This window comes from Clytia hemisphaerica, unplaced genomic scaffold, assembly GCF_902728285.1.
Source record: "Clytia hemisphaerica strain Z4C2 unplaced genomic scaffold, Clytia hemisphaerica genome assembly, whole genome shotgun sequence".
Taxonomy (NCBI): domain Eukaryota; kingdom Metazoa; phylum Cnidaria; class Hydrozoa; order Leptothecata; family Clytiidae; genus Clytia; species Clytia hemisphaerica.
The window spans coordinates 653,089-668,022 of record NW_027104370.1 but is presented as its reverse complement, the minus strand read 5'-3'; the positions used below and the strand labels follow the sequence as shown (position 1 = coordinate 668,022).

At 35.2% G+C, this 14,934-nt stretch overlaps 3 protein-coding genes and 2 non-coding genes across 5 annotated transcripts in view; 3 read left to right on the top strand and 2 right to left on the bottom strand.

Annotated features, from left to right (window-relative positions):
- The first annotated feature begins 1,533 nt into the window (after positions 1–1,533).
- LOC136818476 (violet-sensitive opsin-like) lies at positions 1,534–2,670 on the top strand. The gene has a single exon (XM_067074810.1). It carries the CDS (start codon positions 1,534–1,536, stop codon positions 2,668–2,670), a length of 1,137 nt encoding a protein of 378 aa, XP_066930911.1.
- Positions 2,671–4,295: 1,625 nt separating this feature from the next.
- Positions 4,296–14,934, bottom strand: part of LOC136818475 (RNA helicase Mov10l1-like) — a 120,037-nt gene continuing 109,398 nt past the window's right edge. The window contains exons 15-22 of the mRNA XM_067074809.1: positions 10,448–10,638; positions 9,745–9,892; positions 8,343–8,492; positions 7,874–7,981; positions 7,273–7,413; positions 6,803–6,895; positions 5,328–5,600; positions 4,296–4,817 (exon numbers count right to left, since the gene is read on the bottom strand). Of these exons, the coding sequence (XP_066930910.1) occupies positions 4,614–4,817; positions 5,328–5,600; positions 6,803–6,895; positions 7,273–7,413; positions 7,874–7,981; positions 8,343–8,492; positions 9,745–9,892; positions 10,448–10,638 (1,308 nt within the window). The 3' untranslated portion in view covers positions 4,296–4,613. The remainder of the gene's footprint in view (positions 4,818–5,327; positions 5,601–6,802; positions 6,896–7,272; positions 7,414–7,873; positions 7,982–8,342; positions 8,493–9,744; positions 9,893–10,447; positions 10,639–14,934) is intronic.
- Trnap-ugg (transfer RNA proline (anticodon UGG)) lies at positions 5,776–5,847 on the bottom strand. Its single transcript has one exon. It is a non-coding gene; the product is annotated as a tRNA-Pro (tRNA).
- Positions 6,551–6,622, top strand: Trnap-ugg (transfer RNA proline (anticodon UGG)). The gene has a single exon. It is a non-coding gene; the product is annotated as a tRNA-Pro (tRNA).
- LOC136818433 (uncharacterized) overlaps positions 12,502–14,934 on the top strand; it is a gene marked incomplete in the record, with an annotated part of 10,327 nt that continues 7,894 nt past the window's right edge. The window contains 2 exon segments of the mRNA XM_067074771.1: positions 12,502–13,737; positions 14,440–14,641. Coding sequence (XP_066930872.1) covers positions 12,625–13,737; positions 14,440–14,641 — 1,315 coding nt within the window.

Below are 14,934 nucleotides of genomic sequence, written 5' to 3'. Positions count from 1 at the left end.
TATAAGTTGAAAAAATGAAGGAAAACCGTTTTACGCCGGTTTTCGGCTGTTCCGGCGATTTTTAAGGAGTTCCGGATTCAAAGGATGATTTTTTTGGAAATCAAACGATGCTAAGTTTTGAACATCATCATAAAGAACATTTTTCTGTAAAGAAACAATTAAATAAGTTGAAAAAATGTGACGGAAATGTGAAAAACGACGATTTCCGGCACATTTCCGGTTCTACAGACCGGAAAAAAATTTTTTTCGGCAAACGGTTTTCGACACCTTTTCGGCAGTACTAATGTGCATCTATGTGCAAAAAATCGCAAAAAACTAATGAGAAAATCTCGAGAAAATCTCAAAAACCCGCTTTTTTCGGGACATTTCCGGTTCTAGCCGCCGGAAAAATTTCTTTTTCGAAAATTGGGCTCTGTCACATTTTGGGCATTGCCATTTTACATCATTGTGCAAAAAATCATGAAAATCTGTCGAGTATAAGTTGAAAAAATGAAGGAAAACCGTTTTACGCCGGTTTTCGGCTGTTCCGGCGATTTTTAAGGAGTTCCGGATTCAAAGGATGATTTTTTTGGAAATCAAACGATGCTAAGTTTTGGGCATCATCATAAAGAATATTTTTCTGTAAAGAAACAATTAAATAAGTTGAAAAAATGTGACGGAAATGTGAAAAAACGACGATTTCCGGCACATTTCCGGTTCTACAGACCGGAAAAAATTTTTTTCGGCAAACGGTTTTCGACACCTTTTCGGCAGTACTAATGTGCATCTATGTGCAAAAATTCGCAAAAAACTAATGATAAAATCTCGAGAAAATCTCAAAAAACCGCTTTTTTCGGGACATTTCCGGTTCTACCGGCCGAAAAAATTTTTTTTTCGAAAATCGGACTCCGTCACATTTGAGGGTTTATAGTAATGCACCTTTGTGCAAAAAGTCAGAAAAATTGAATGAGCCAATCTCGAGAAAAGTTGGTAACTAACGTACTAACTAACTAACGAACACGGGTTAATTTATAGGACCTCCACCGGGGTAGGTCCAAAAAGCTATACAATAAGCTGTACTATGTATTGAGCATCCTTGAAAAAGAAGATCCTCTAAAATCTATAAATATACATAGTTCATATTTCCAGTTTGCCAAAGTATGCTAAAACAAACAAATATTGGAAGGGTTGAACAGGGTAGTTTTTATAAAGCGGGAGAAATCAAGATTAGTTGAGAAGAAGTCTTGCAATTCAAGCCGGGTTGTGCTCTCATATAGAGCTGATGATTACTGTAGATATGCATTCGGGTCGGCAACACTAGCCTTTTTCCAGGTCGAAATTAAATAAGACCCCTGTTACACAGCGAGACCTTAAATGAATCACTATTACTGACAGTTTCAATAATTGAGTCAAATATAATTAACCATAATCAATTTGTTGTTTTTAGAATCGTTAAAAAAAAGAAAAATACGTCAAAACCAATAAATCTACATATTCAACAAATAATCCAATACATTTTATGGGAAAATAGTGCCGAACACGGAATCAAGCAGAATGTCCTCGTGTAATGGATCACGATATGGATTCCAAACCGTCGTTAACTGCGACGTTGGTGATCTATCGGGAAGTTATCGATCCTTCGTAGAAGCGACATCCTTCATAACGTTTGCTATCGGGGTCGCCTTGAATACCGGAATCCTAACCGTTTCAATATCCATGTACCCCAACATCGATACATTCGATGCGCTATTGATGAATCTTACTTTTGGTGAACTTCTTAGCTCATTTGGATTATCTTTTATGTTATTTGTGGAGCTGACAACTAGTATTGCACCAATAGGAGATCACGGTTGCCAATTCTTAACATGGTTAGATTTAGCTTCAGTTACTGTAACTGTTACAACAATCGTAGCATTATTTTTCGAATTTTACAAAGTTGTTTATAATAGTGCTCGTCCAAAGAAAATGAGACCTTATAAATTATGGGCATTGATTTTATTGTTATGGATTATTGCGTCGATTCCAGGAATGCCGTACATGGCCACTGCAAAAATGGGCACTGATGGGTTTTGTCATATGGGACGCTGGTCAGATGATGCCGAAGTCCTATTCATCTGTGCTATGATTTTCTTTCAAGTTTTGATCCCGTTAGCTTTAATTGTTTACTTTTTCGTACGTTCGCTACTTGCTCTACGCGTGGATACCATGGGTGGGACAATTTTGAGTGAAGAAGCAAACCCAGGGTCAGAAGCAACCTTACAACGTGGTATTTTAAAACGTAAATTTCGTATGATTGGTTACATGGCATTGATTTTCTACATGATTTTGATTACAGTTAGTATTATTGAACTTTCCTTGGCTTTGAACTTGAATGACATTGACTCGAATTTCGTAAAACGTGCTCGAGTACGTGAATTAGCATCTTTGTTACTCTGCTTGAAAACGGTATTCATTCCATTGTTATTTGTTTTCAATGATAAGTTGATCAATCGTTTCAAGAAGATTTGTTGTTTGTGGCGTCGTGACCCTGATATTTACAACAGTTTAAGGTATGATGTGTACCAACAGACTGTATCCGAGGGACAAGGGGACGGGTTCAATGATCGTTCAAATGAAGAAGAGATGGCACTGGCTAATGAAGAGTTTGGTGAAACTGAAAGAGACGATGTTGCCATTTTAGATTCCAGCTAAGGAGTATCATTAAATCAATGAATGAAAGGTTAAAGTGGGAAGAATCAAAATGAGACTTCATTGTTCCAGCTAAGAAGTATCATTTTAAATCAATGAATAAAAAATTAAATGTGAAGAGAATCAAAAGGAGTTGCGCCATTAAAAATGGGACTTCATTGTTCAGGAAGGAGCCAAGAATCCAAAGATAACGATTTTGCTTACTCGAAGTGAAACTTTGTGGAACTTATTAGCTATAATAACATGTTATAAACTTCATAGTTGCTATTGAAAGAACATTATTTCTGCAAGGGACAAAGATGATGATATTTTATGTCCTGCAAAATATTATGTTTCTAACCTAGAAGAACTAATATGGACCAAGAATATTTATGACAATAAATGTATTGATTACAATAATAGTACATTGGACCCTAAATCACCAGAGAACTGCCAGAGTTAATTATCTTATGAATGAACTTAGACTTATAATTATCTCACCCATAAAAGAAGAATATGATTTTTAATTTTTGACAATCAAAGCCCAATATACTGTATGAATGAAAGTGTTTCCGAATAAAAAATCATAGCAATTGTCAGCTTTCTAATGTAAATTCTTTTGGTCCAAATCTTGCAACCATTTCTTCCATCTATTGTCTACAATTTAAACCTTTTTAAGTACTTTAGGTCTTACGTTCTTATATATTTATTCCTTTTTATAACATTCTTTTTCTATATCAACCAAAAAAAAAAACTTTAAAAAAATATTTAAATTTTAGGAAAATTTTAATTTATCAAAAAATTGAATTTAAAATCCGGACATTTTTTGGAAAAAATAAAGCTTCTTTCAAAATGTATATCTTCCTCCCTCCGTTTACAATTTGTTTTCTTTTACTCATGATATGCACCATAGCAATGTCTCCGCGGACCAAAGCTGATTGGTTGAAAGTGACATTGACGGATTTTACGTCACTTACAAGTTACAACCAATCAGCTGTTGAGCTTATAGTGTAATGTCAGAAAACATTGCAATGGTGCGCATCATGAATTAGAAATAAATGGGAAATTTTTTAAGGCATTTATGAGTATGGTCCAGTTAGCAAATTTTCATTTGTTGAATGTTTTACATCTAAAAAAAAGAGGGATTTAAGAAAATGTTATGGAAAGAGAGGCGTGAATTATACTCCTGAATAAATGTCATTTTATTGACGATATTATTTTTGTGGCTTTTGATTTGATGTAAACTGGATGAAAATAGTGTTGTGAAACTTTAATCTCTACATCAATTACACCACAATACCCACAAGGTCTCAAAATATTTGGTTATATAAAGGAAAAGATTTGCTTCCGAATATAACTCATCCAGCTTAAGAGCCTCCTTAAACACGTCGATAGTAAGATCATATGACGAAGCTCTGGAAAGTCATGTGTTATGAAGGAAAGAGTTAATAAAACTAGGAATCATCCTCTTGCATTTGAGAATTACACAGATATAGATTTTCTTTTTTCTTTAATAAAATGTCTAGCTAATTGTATATACCTAATTTTTGAGCTAAAAAGATGTTTAAGTATACAAAATACAAATTCTCTCCTACTCCTAAGCAAACATTTAACAACGTTACTATACTAGTTCCAAGGAGAATCACATCAGGGTTCATCTCAATTTATTCAAAAGCTAATCAAATGTTTTGAAATAACTACGGGACTAAATCTGGGTAAGGATGGCAAACTCGCGGTGAGCAAGATGTTTCAAAATGACTTTTTGAAGAAAAAACAACACACCATTACTTGTAAGTTTCAGATTAAAAGATGATTGAATAATTAAAAACTTATAAATCTTCTAAAAGAAATACGACAGGCAAGAAAGTTTCCTTTCCTTTTATAGTCCTGGACTATGGAACATATCTGCAGTCCAATACGATCTGTATAATGAAACAAGAGCGTGTCTGTAGTCCAATGAAAAATAATCATTTCTTGGAAGATGCATTCAATGAATCCAGCAACGCATTTGTTCTTCTGGATGATTTTGATGACGAATTAGAGTCACTTCTTGACCTCTCATGAGAAAACTCAAATGTTTTATTTTGATGTCTTTGTGACATAGAACTGTTTATGATGATCCCAGACTCAGATTGCATTGTATTATCTTTCAAGTAGATTTCATCTTGTTTCTTGAATATAGATTTAGTAAATCTTATAGTAGCTTGCTGATGCAAATCTGCATTCTTTTTAGTATGGATTCCAGTCTAAATTGATTTTTAAGCTCATACGCCCGGGACACAACTGGTATTGTCAATAGCGTAGACCAGGCTTGACTATTTCAAAGCTAGACGTAGGCTTATAAGTTCTAACAAGGTCGTGTTAAACTACACTATGTTTTTTTTTGGCTCGCTGGAAGTCAAACATAAGTTCTAGAGGAAGGATGCTTCAAAAGTGGTATCAAATAATGGTAGTTCTCATATATGAAGGGGATAAAAAGAAATATTCGAAAGGGAATTGAGTCTTCTGCATAATACTTGTGCAAATGACGAACGACGTTACTGGGTTCGAATGACCGAGACACACTGAACCTTGACTTTTGACTGTTCAAATTAATCAATTTTAGTAAGTAAAATAATTCAAAACCAACTAGAACACAATTGAAATTTTCAACAATAAAAGTATTTCATGCACTTTTATACCTCACTGGCTTCAAGCATCACATCATGAAGATCACGTTGCAGTGATGATTCTTGCTTTTCTTCCATATCCTCAACTGATTCAATAACCACATCATCGTCATCTTCACTATCAGAAAAGTCATTTCTTTCTCCATCCTCACCTACGTTTTCTTTCTTCTCATCTCCTTCGCTCACATTTATTTCATCATTGTCGTCATCATTTCCTGAATTAGTTTCTTCTGTTTCAGCTGCATTGAACGCATCAAGCATTACCAAGGCTTTCTGGAAATTTTCCTGGAAAAAAATACAGTGGGATATTATGCAGAATCTCGTATAACAATGTAAGAAAGACTTTTCACAAGAACTGATGTAAAAAAAGTAAAACAATTGTAGCATATTATTGTCTGAAATGTGAGAATCTCATCACCTACAGTAATGTGAAACATTCGATAACCGTGAAAAAACATTCGGGCTCAACCGGGATTCGAACCCGGGGCCTCTCGCACCCAAAGCGAGAATCATACCACTAGACCATTGAGCCACACTTAATATGGGCAAAAGTATCTATTTTATATTTGTTCCCGACGCTAATTTGTTTGTTGTTTCGAACGTTTACGTTTAATAAAACGCAAGCTCGAATTTAGAAGAAATGCAGAAAAATACTTAACTTTTTAAACAAAACCTTTAAACAAAACGTTTTTGATAGTGAACGTTGAAATTCTTAAAGAAATAAAAAGCTGAAATCGTGACCTCGTCGTCATGAACAGGAAAAAAAACTCTAATGACAGTTTGACTTAATAGCTGGGAAAGGCGGAAACCAGTCCAATTATTTGTCTTTTGAAACAGGAAAGATAGTAATCAAACTAAACCAACAAAATTAATGAAACTTCTTGAATTTAATTTGATTTTGGCTGGCGAGCCTACTAGAGCTGTTAGCAAACCCTGATAGAACAATCCCAAATGTTAAATGCTTCAAAGAGTCTTGACAAATAATATTAAAAAGATTTTCAGAAAATCCTTTATCGTTAAATTTCTTTTAGTGTAATTTCAATTTAGCCGAATAAAATCGTGCTAAATTAACTAGATTAACAGTTCGTGTCTTTTAATGAAAAAAAATCATGCTGAAGGATTGTTAATTTTCGAACATTCGAACAACTGTTTTGTTAAAGAGGAACGCTCAACTTTAAACACAAATTTAAATCTTGAAACAATACAAAATGGATATTTCTACCTTCAGTAAGTGTGGCTCAATGGTCTAGTGGTATGATTCTCGCTTTGGGTGCGAGAGGCCCCGGGTTCGAATCCCGGTTGAGCCCGAACGATTTTTTCTTCAGGTTAAACAATAAAGCGTTCGAAAATCATGATCACTCTTGAAAGTGTAATTAGTCGGTGCAAACGAGCGTCACGACCCACAACAGTAGCTAGGTCACACTAAAGAATTGAACGAGTCTAATTTTCATGAACGAGGGAAAAAGGTGTTAATGCATCTTACTTACCTTAACGATGTCATTATCAAGAGGGGGGAGATTGCATCCTTTATAACAATCATTCAACACTGCATATTGTATGATGGCACACCAGTAAGCATCCTGTATACAAAAAAAAGAGATTTTTAATGTAGCTTTAGTTTAAATGGCCAACTTTCTGCCCTTTCTATTCTAATTGTTAAAGTGGGTAGAAAGTTGGCAGGCAAAATCTTTGCTTGAAATTATTAAAAAATCATTACATTGACGTCAAAAGAGGGCAATGCATTGACTTTAGACAGCCAATTTCTGCCAAATTTAATTCACAATCAGAATAAGCAGGGCGACAGGCCGTTTAAACCAGAACTAAGTCCCTTTTGAAAATTCGTCATTTTTTTACTAATTATTAGGGTAAGGATATTTGCCTGCAAACGTCAAATGAAAATAAATATATCAGCTCATTTATTAAAAACAAAACCATGTAATCAAATCATCAAACTTACATAACAAAGCACAATGGGGTTTCCAACAATGACCATTAGAGATTGAGCACGTGTGATGGATACATTAAACCGTTTCGGATTACTTAAAAACCCGATGTTGTGTCGGCAATCAAATGCCACAAAATCTTCGGTTGATCGGACCTTGAAATGAAAATAACGATGAATTAAAAAAAAAGATAAATGCAATTGAAAATTATGCGAGATTGGTATCGTGAGCTTGAAAGTAAAGGAAGTCGTTTCATGTTCGTTTCTTTTACTTGAAGCTGCTGAAGGATTGAGCGACCAAATCGTAGTAGGACTTGAATATGGTTCGATTTTCCCTTTCAGTGGTTTCAGTGGCAAAATCGTCGGAAAGTCGGAAACAGTCTCAAACAAACAAGACAAGATTCTTCGAGTTTTGCAGGATTTTGTTGAATTTAGAGACTATTCTTCTTGTACCTCGCTGAGACGAAAGAACTTTATAGACTACTCTTTGGTTCGTTTTACCTCAGAAATATCAGTAGAGTAATTATTTTTTCTAACTAGACGTTACCATTTTGGCTCGACAACAAGGACTTAGAATTAGTGATATGATAAGAATTAGAGTATGAATTATGCTTACGGTAGAAATGATAATAATTTGCCGTTCTTGACCCTGAAATTCTTCGACCGAACCAACTTTGATGGCTGACAAATCAAATCGATCCAACAACACTCGTATCTTTTCAACCTGGAAGTCAAATGATTTGAAAGGAGTGATGTGAACACGATCGGTTATGTATGGGTAACTTAGGGGAGAGGCCATTAAGACTCGTTTGAAAAACCCACGGCAAGCGCCATGATAACTAGTCGTGTGAAAATGATGTCCCCTTAGACTGACAATGTTGATCAAGGGTCCATTAAAAAGTTAATAGATTTTCAAACACATTGTTATTGTTATCATTGCCTTACTTTTTCCATAGTTTTTTTCAAAAGGATTTTTACCCAGGTCCACCTATTATCAATCGAAAATTCATTTGGTGGTCACAGTTTATATTCAAGTGTTCAAAATCTCATCGTAAAGTAGTCTTTTCTTTGCCATGTCATTTTACCTGTTTCCGATACGGTGTAATAATCCCGATATCGGATACATCAAACCGATTCGGGTATATTCTCATGATGGTTTGAACGTATTTGATAACTTCGACAGCTTCTGCTGGATTGAACCATGATGGGCTGTCTCCTTCACGGAAATCTTCTGCCTGTAAAATTTAAACCATAAAATACATTGTCTGCAGCCAATAACGTAGGTTTTCAGATTGATAATAAAGTCTTCGGTTTATCATTTGTTGTTGATACTAAAACTCGTGGTTACAGTTCGTGATTATAAACCAGGGACCGGTTGTTCAAAGGTCGATTAGATTAAGTCCCGATTACCACTAATCGCGATTAGATTTCGATTAGTTAATCCCGGCGATTAACTTCCGTTGTTCGAACGTCAGATTAACTAATCGTGGACTTTTTGCCTGTGTTTTCAGAGATCTTAATCCTGACGTCACATTTCGAACGTTTCCAAAACATTCGAAAAGCTTTTTTCGTTCGAATTTATCACCTCAATGCAGCGACTTCACCTTTTTTGTAGAAAAAAGCTTCTTAATCCTCGTTAATCCTGGGTCAGAGCAGGATTAAAATTTGGCCAATTTAATCGGGATTTAATCCAGATTTAAGCCTAATTTTTTTCGAACAACCGACGGTTCTGCGTTAATCGGCGCTAATCGAGATTTAATCGAAAATTAAGCTAATCGGCCGCTAATCCACTTTTGAACAACCGGGCCCAGCGGCCGAGGTAGTGAATTGTCCCACTTCGTAGGCACCCCTTAGATCAGGGGACATTTTTTTGATATTATACCCCTAATAGGGTGTAGAATTGACAAAAAAAAAGCCCTTCGAATATCCTGCAGTTTTTGAGTGAATCGACTTTTAGTTAATCGATAGAACTTATCAAGGTCTTAATCAAAGTAGCATTTTCAGAAAAAATCATTCTCACAGCTGGATAGCCCTGAATTAGTAGTATCCAAAAATGGTATAGTTTGTCAGTTTTCGATGTCTAGATTTCCGGCATACTTCCAGCATTTTCAGCCGGAAAAGAATTTTTCTCAAAAATCGGACTCGGGCATGTTTTGGGCATTGCTATGTCGCATCTTTGTGCAAAAAATCAGGAAAAACTAATGAGCTAACGAACGAACGAACGAACGTCAGTTAATTTATAGGACCTCTACCCCACCGTGGTAGGTCCAATAAACGCCCCCTCAAATAAACTCCCCCAAGTTAACATATTTGTATTTCAACAATAATGAAAAGGCAAAATGAGGCTCCCATATACTTTATTAAAGTGGCTTTGCCTATAAATTCTTTAATAAACGTCCCCTTCTTTCAAACGTCCCTTCTAAAAAGTAAAATATTTGAAAAAAAATCTGCGACGTTTATGAAGTATACGATGACAGAACAACTTACACGAACGCCATGGAAGATAAAGGGAACTTTAGGATTCGGTAAAAGTCTTGATCCTTCAAAATGTTTAACTAAACTGTCCTCAGCATGTGCAACAAGTTCATGGTGATAGAACAGCGACGATGGGAGGTGTAACAGGCTCGAGTGAGATCTAAAGAATGAATATAATTTTGTTAACTGATCATCAAGCCGGGGGGGGGGGGGGCACTCAGGCTTAATGACCTACTGTACATGCGACCTATATACGTATTTTTTCCAAGCTTCCCAAAATGCACTGTAAGGGACGAAATCAGCAAAGATGAGAAAAATTGCACTCTGAAGATGTAGAATTTTTGTATAATTTTTGGACGTACGGTCGTTTTCGAATCGAGTGCCCCCGGGTCATCAAGCAATGTACGTTACAAAATGAAAGAAACAAGGTCGGAAAAAATTCACCCGGTAATAGGCAGAAAAGTTTAAATGTGACCACTTTTTGCTTTTCAAGCTCCAACCCAATTTACGTGGCTGGACTTACTGGCAATATGCATTTCAAAGAAACACGTCTGACCCAATTCCATATATCGCCAAGAATTTGTACTCCTTTGAAATTGATCGGGTGGTAAAAGTCATTTCTCCGGACTTTTCTGGACAAGTTTTGCCACACATATTGGGCCTTTTAAGATATCTTTATAGGGCAGTATTCTGAAAAGCTAAAGCATGTGCACACCTGTAGTTATTGATAAGTTTTGTGACAAGTAAAGGATTATAACATCCGCTATCTTTGTACGTCTCTTCATCACGTTGGTATAACGGTGAATTGCACAGTCTTTCCAATAGAGATATATTTAGCCCATAATCTTGTGATATGTCGGAGCGCAGTACAGGGCCTAGTTGGTATGGATCGCCAGCAAGAATGATCTGTCGGGAAAAAAAAGTTGACAGGTTGTGCAGGTTGCTCAATTGATGGAGATTTTATGTCAAAATAAAATAAGTACCATTGGTTTTTTAAGACACAGTTGACATTCTTAGAATGTTGGAATCATACGATGTAATAGTCGTGAGGACCATAGATCCCAGTTTGTGCAAACGAAAACCAAACGAAAAACTTTGGGAGAGGGGGTCAATATAACTTAAAGTTATTCTCAGTTCCAAAATTTCTTCCTCAAAAATAGAGTTTCTTACACTAAAGCATTTTTCATCTGACTAAGTCGGGGACTAAGTTCCTAGATCTGATTAAATGAATAAATAAAACGCTCTTGATTACCCTTTCAACGCTATACGTTTTTTTATAAGAACAAGTTTAAGAACAATTTAAGACTATTCGGACCCTAAAAACCTTTTTTCTTAGGAAAATGGACAAAAATACTCGCAAAATAGTGAAAATGAAAAGAAATTACAGGTTTTCTACGGGAATAAAATGGGCTTATTTTAGGTAGTGTCTTCATGCTGAGTCAGTTAAAAAAAATCTACTTTTTTTGCGCAACGATATCCTGCAAACAAGTGAAAGATCGAAAATTGTTTCGAGATGTGACCTCACATTCTATTGCTTTTGTAAACAAAAAAATAGCAAAGTTGATTTCGAGCAAATTTACAATCGAATGTTTTGATTATAAGATAGAAAACGTTGTATTTATTATAAACATAAAAACATTCGAAAGAGTATCAGTAAAAGTCCCTTTGTTTGAGGAATGTTTGTTATTCAATGTATTTTCATTTTTTCAAAACCTTTTTCTAATCTTGTCGCACTTGTTTTTACTACATCAGCATCATCAGACCTTTCAATAAAAACAAAACCTGTTAGAATATCCGAAGGCTTCAAAAATTTTGGATGTTCTTATAAAAAAAAACTATGATAAAATTGAAATTGAAGATGGCTGAAAACAATTTGAAAAACGATTTGATTTTATACTGTAATACAAAGCAAGAGACGAATAAGATAATTTTTCGGGCTAACATGAAAAAAGTGTTCCAAGAAATTCACTATTATAAGGCGGTCCCGGTCAGCAAGTAATGGACAAAACATAGTTTATCTTTTTAAATACCTTTGATGATAATCTATTTAAATATCTTTGATTAAAATTTTTTTCATCATTCATTAAATTTGGTTTGTGAAATCTCAACAGTGGGAAGTATAAAATTTATTTGATAAAAGATGTAAACTGTAAAATGTTTAGTGTCAAGAATTGAGTGTACTCAATCTGGCGGTCATGGCCAAAACGATATATATTTTTGACGGCTATTTCATTTGGGGTTCAATATCTATTATATTTTGACGGGGATTTAACTTGGCGGATTCCAAGATTGAAACACAGGAATCACTTAATAGACCTTTTCATAAATTACGTTACGAACATCGATTGCCTCGTTTTGAAATTATTGTCATTTTGATTAACACCCAACGGATTTTATTAAAATACTTTCAATTTACAAAAAATTCATTTAATGTCTCAAGGGACATGATCACCATGGTAATTGTTTGAATACGAGGCAAGTGTTGTTCGTGACTTAATTTATGAAAAGGTCTATACTTTGACCTTAAAATGAAAATATTGATCAATGTTTGACTCGAAAGCTTATGTTAATTTCAGTGGGAATTTTATTTGGCGGTGATGGCTGATATTAGCGAGTTTATTTATTTTCAATTCTGAATACAGTAAAGTGACTAAAGCGATTTGAAAAAAAACGAGGACGGTAAATATACTGATTTACTGTCGTCCTCAGTGAGTCAGAATGTAGACAACTTAGAACCTTACCGTCTCCGTCGCTTTAAAACGTACATACATAAACTCACTATTAAAAACTTTGGTGGGTATTTAAATTAGCGGATTAAGATCGAAACCTCTAAAAAAACCCAAATCTTCCAAATCTAACCCCCACTTAAATAATACACTTCAGGTAGGAAGAATGAACCAGCGTTTTGATATTAAATTGGAGAAGATTTCTGTTATAATGAAGACGTTGGTCATTGTTACAGCATTTTTCATGACACTCAATGATTGCAAAGAGGTACCTACAAAAGCAGAAATTCAGGAAATATCTGGAAGCAATGACATCCACCCTAACAAGGACTACTTTGGAAAAAATGTCAAAATCAACAATGATAGTTTATTTGTTCTGGCTAACAACGATGTTTACGTTTACCGAAGAACCAATCACAAGGCCAAAACATTAAATAAAATTCAGAAGTTCACAGTGCATGGGGTCAGTCAGGGCATTGCGATAGATAACGGTTACTTGTTTGTTCAAATGGCATTATTATGGGATCCAAATAGGGGAATTGTATGCCAATGTTTTGTATACATTTTGAAAAACGGTCTCTGGGAATACTCAAGTTCCTTAGAGATTACTACACAAAGTTATGACAATGATTTATATGGATTTTCGATGTCAGCTCATAATGGAACATTAGTGATCACATCTCCAAGTAGATTCAAGTCGCAATATCCTGCTGGTAAAATTTACATTCACACTATTGGCTCTTGGAAAAGAGAAGAATTGTATAAATTGGGCCGATTTGCATTTGGAATCTCCGCAGCAATATATAATGATACGATTTCCGTAGGAGATACTAGTTGTACCAATACTACACATGATTGTCAAGTCTACATTTATTACCATTATAAATCAGAACAATGGGTGGAGCAACAAGCTATACTCCCAGAGAATAAAACTCATTACGGAAAATTCGGTAGCGTGGTGGCATTGAATGAGAAATTTTTATTTGTAATCGGTTATGAAAAGTCTTCTAAAGGTTACACAAGGACAGTCTTTGTATATAAGAAAGCGGTGTTTTATCAGACGCTCAAGTATGACCTGCATCAATTATTGCCAGATACTGCTGAAATTTACGTTCGAACACTTTCTGATAGTACAATCACCTCATCCTTAAGCACGTATGGAACTAACTTGGTAGCCGGCACAGCTGCTTTGAACCATGATGGTTCTGTGTTTGTTTATACATACAATGATTTCACAGATACTTGGATCCAAAAAGAGAGGTTGCTACCGTCGCATAAGGTAAGTGTTTTATTCATTAGTTTCACCATTCTTGACTATTAGTTATTTTTTGTGTTATAAAGGCAAAACAAATTTAATTTATTGTCTTAAGGGCAAACCTCCGGAAAGATATGAGTCGGTCGGTCGGTATCATAACAATAGATTTGTCAAATATCAAAAGCAAAACCTTCCGTTGAGATTTTTCTAATCCAAGGCTTTTTCAACTTGTTCATTTGTAAAAACGAAAAACCAAAAGTCTAACCTTGAATATTACATATTCAAAATTATCATTTTTGCCTGTTCAGGGTCGGTCGGATCCGTAAAACAATAAGTTAATTTGTTCTCGCCTTAATGATAATTTTAATAAGATTATCATCTTAAAGGTTTTCTACGGGAATAAAAGGAGCATATTTTAGGCAGTGTCTTCGTGCTGAGTCAGAAAAACTTAAAGCTACTTTTTTACGCAACGATATCCTGCAAACAAGTGAAAGAACTAAAGTTGTTTCGAGAAGTGACCTCACATTCTATTACTTTTGTAAATAAAAAAATAGCAAAGTTTAGAGGTACTGGTTACACCTGTATGACTGACTGCAATTAATCGAAGCCATTATGACGGACATACCTTCATTATACACTACAGTATATCATGACGCAGCAATCATGATCTAGTGTTGTAGTTTAAAATTCTATAAAAATGTAGGTTTTATTTAAACTTGTTTCAAGGTCAACTATTTTGGGTGCTCTGTTGCGACCACAGGCAATTTAACAGTGGTTGGAAGTGATTTCAGTTGGGCAGAAGGTTCACCAGATGGCCAAGTATTTGTTTATAGCACGTGGGTACCACCTGCAACTCCTATGCCTACCACAACCCAATCAAAGATCACTCATAACGAAAAAACGACAACCAGTACACCGGGCAACCAAGGTATTATCAATTATAGTATACAGAGTTTGAACGGAAAAAATAGCTCGGAAAATAGAAAAAGCTTCTAATAAAAGCGAGACTATGGCGCCTTTGATTACTAATTTCAGAGCCCCTTTGCTTTTTTACACCTTAGAATTAGGAGTTTTAAGCCAAAAATACCGAAAAGATCTTTGTGCTTACTTCGCTCGCTTGACTTTTTTAGTTCATTTTTGATAGGGGCGCCAAAATCGAAAATTGCCTCCCCAGTTCGGCCCAATTTTGATCGACCCACCACGCCACTGACACAGACAAAC

What these genes read in the sequence shown, in the direction of transcription:
- LOC136818476 (XM_067074810.1), top strand. Translation starts at nt 1,534, where the DNA reads ATGTCCTCGTGTAATGGATCACGATATGGATTCCAAACCGTCGTTAAC.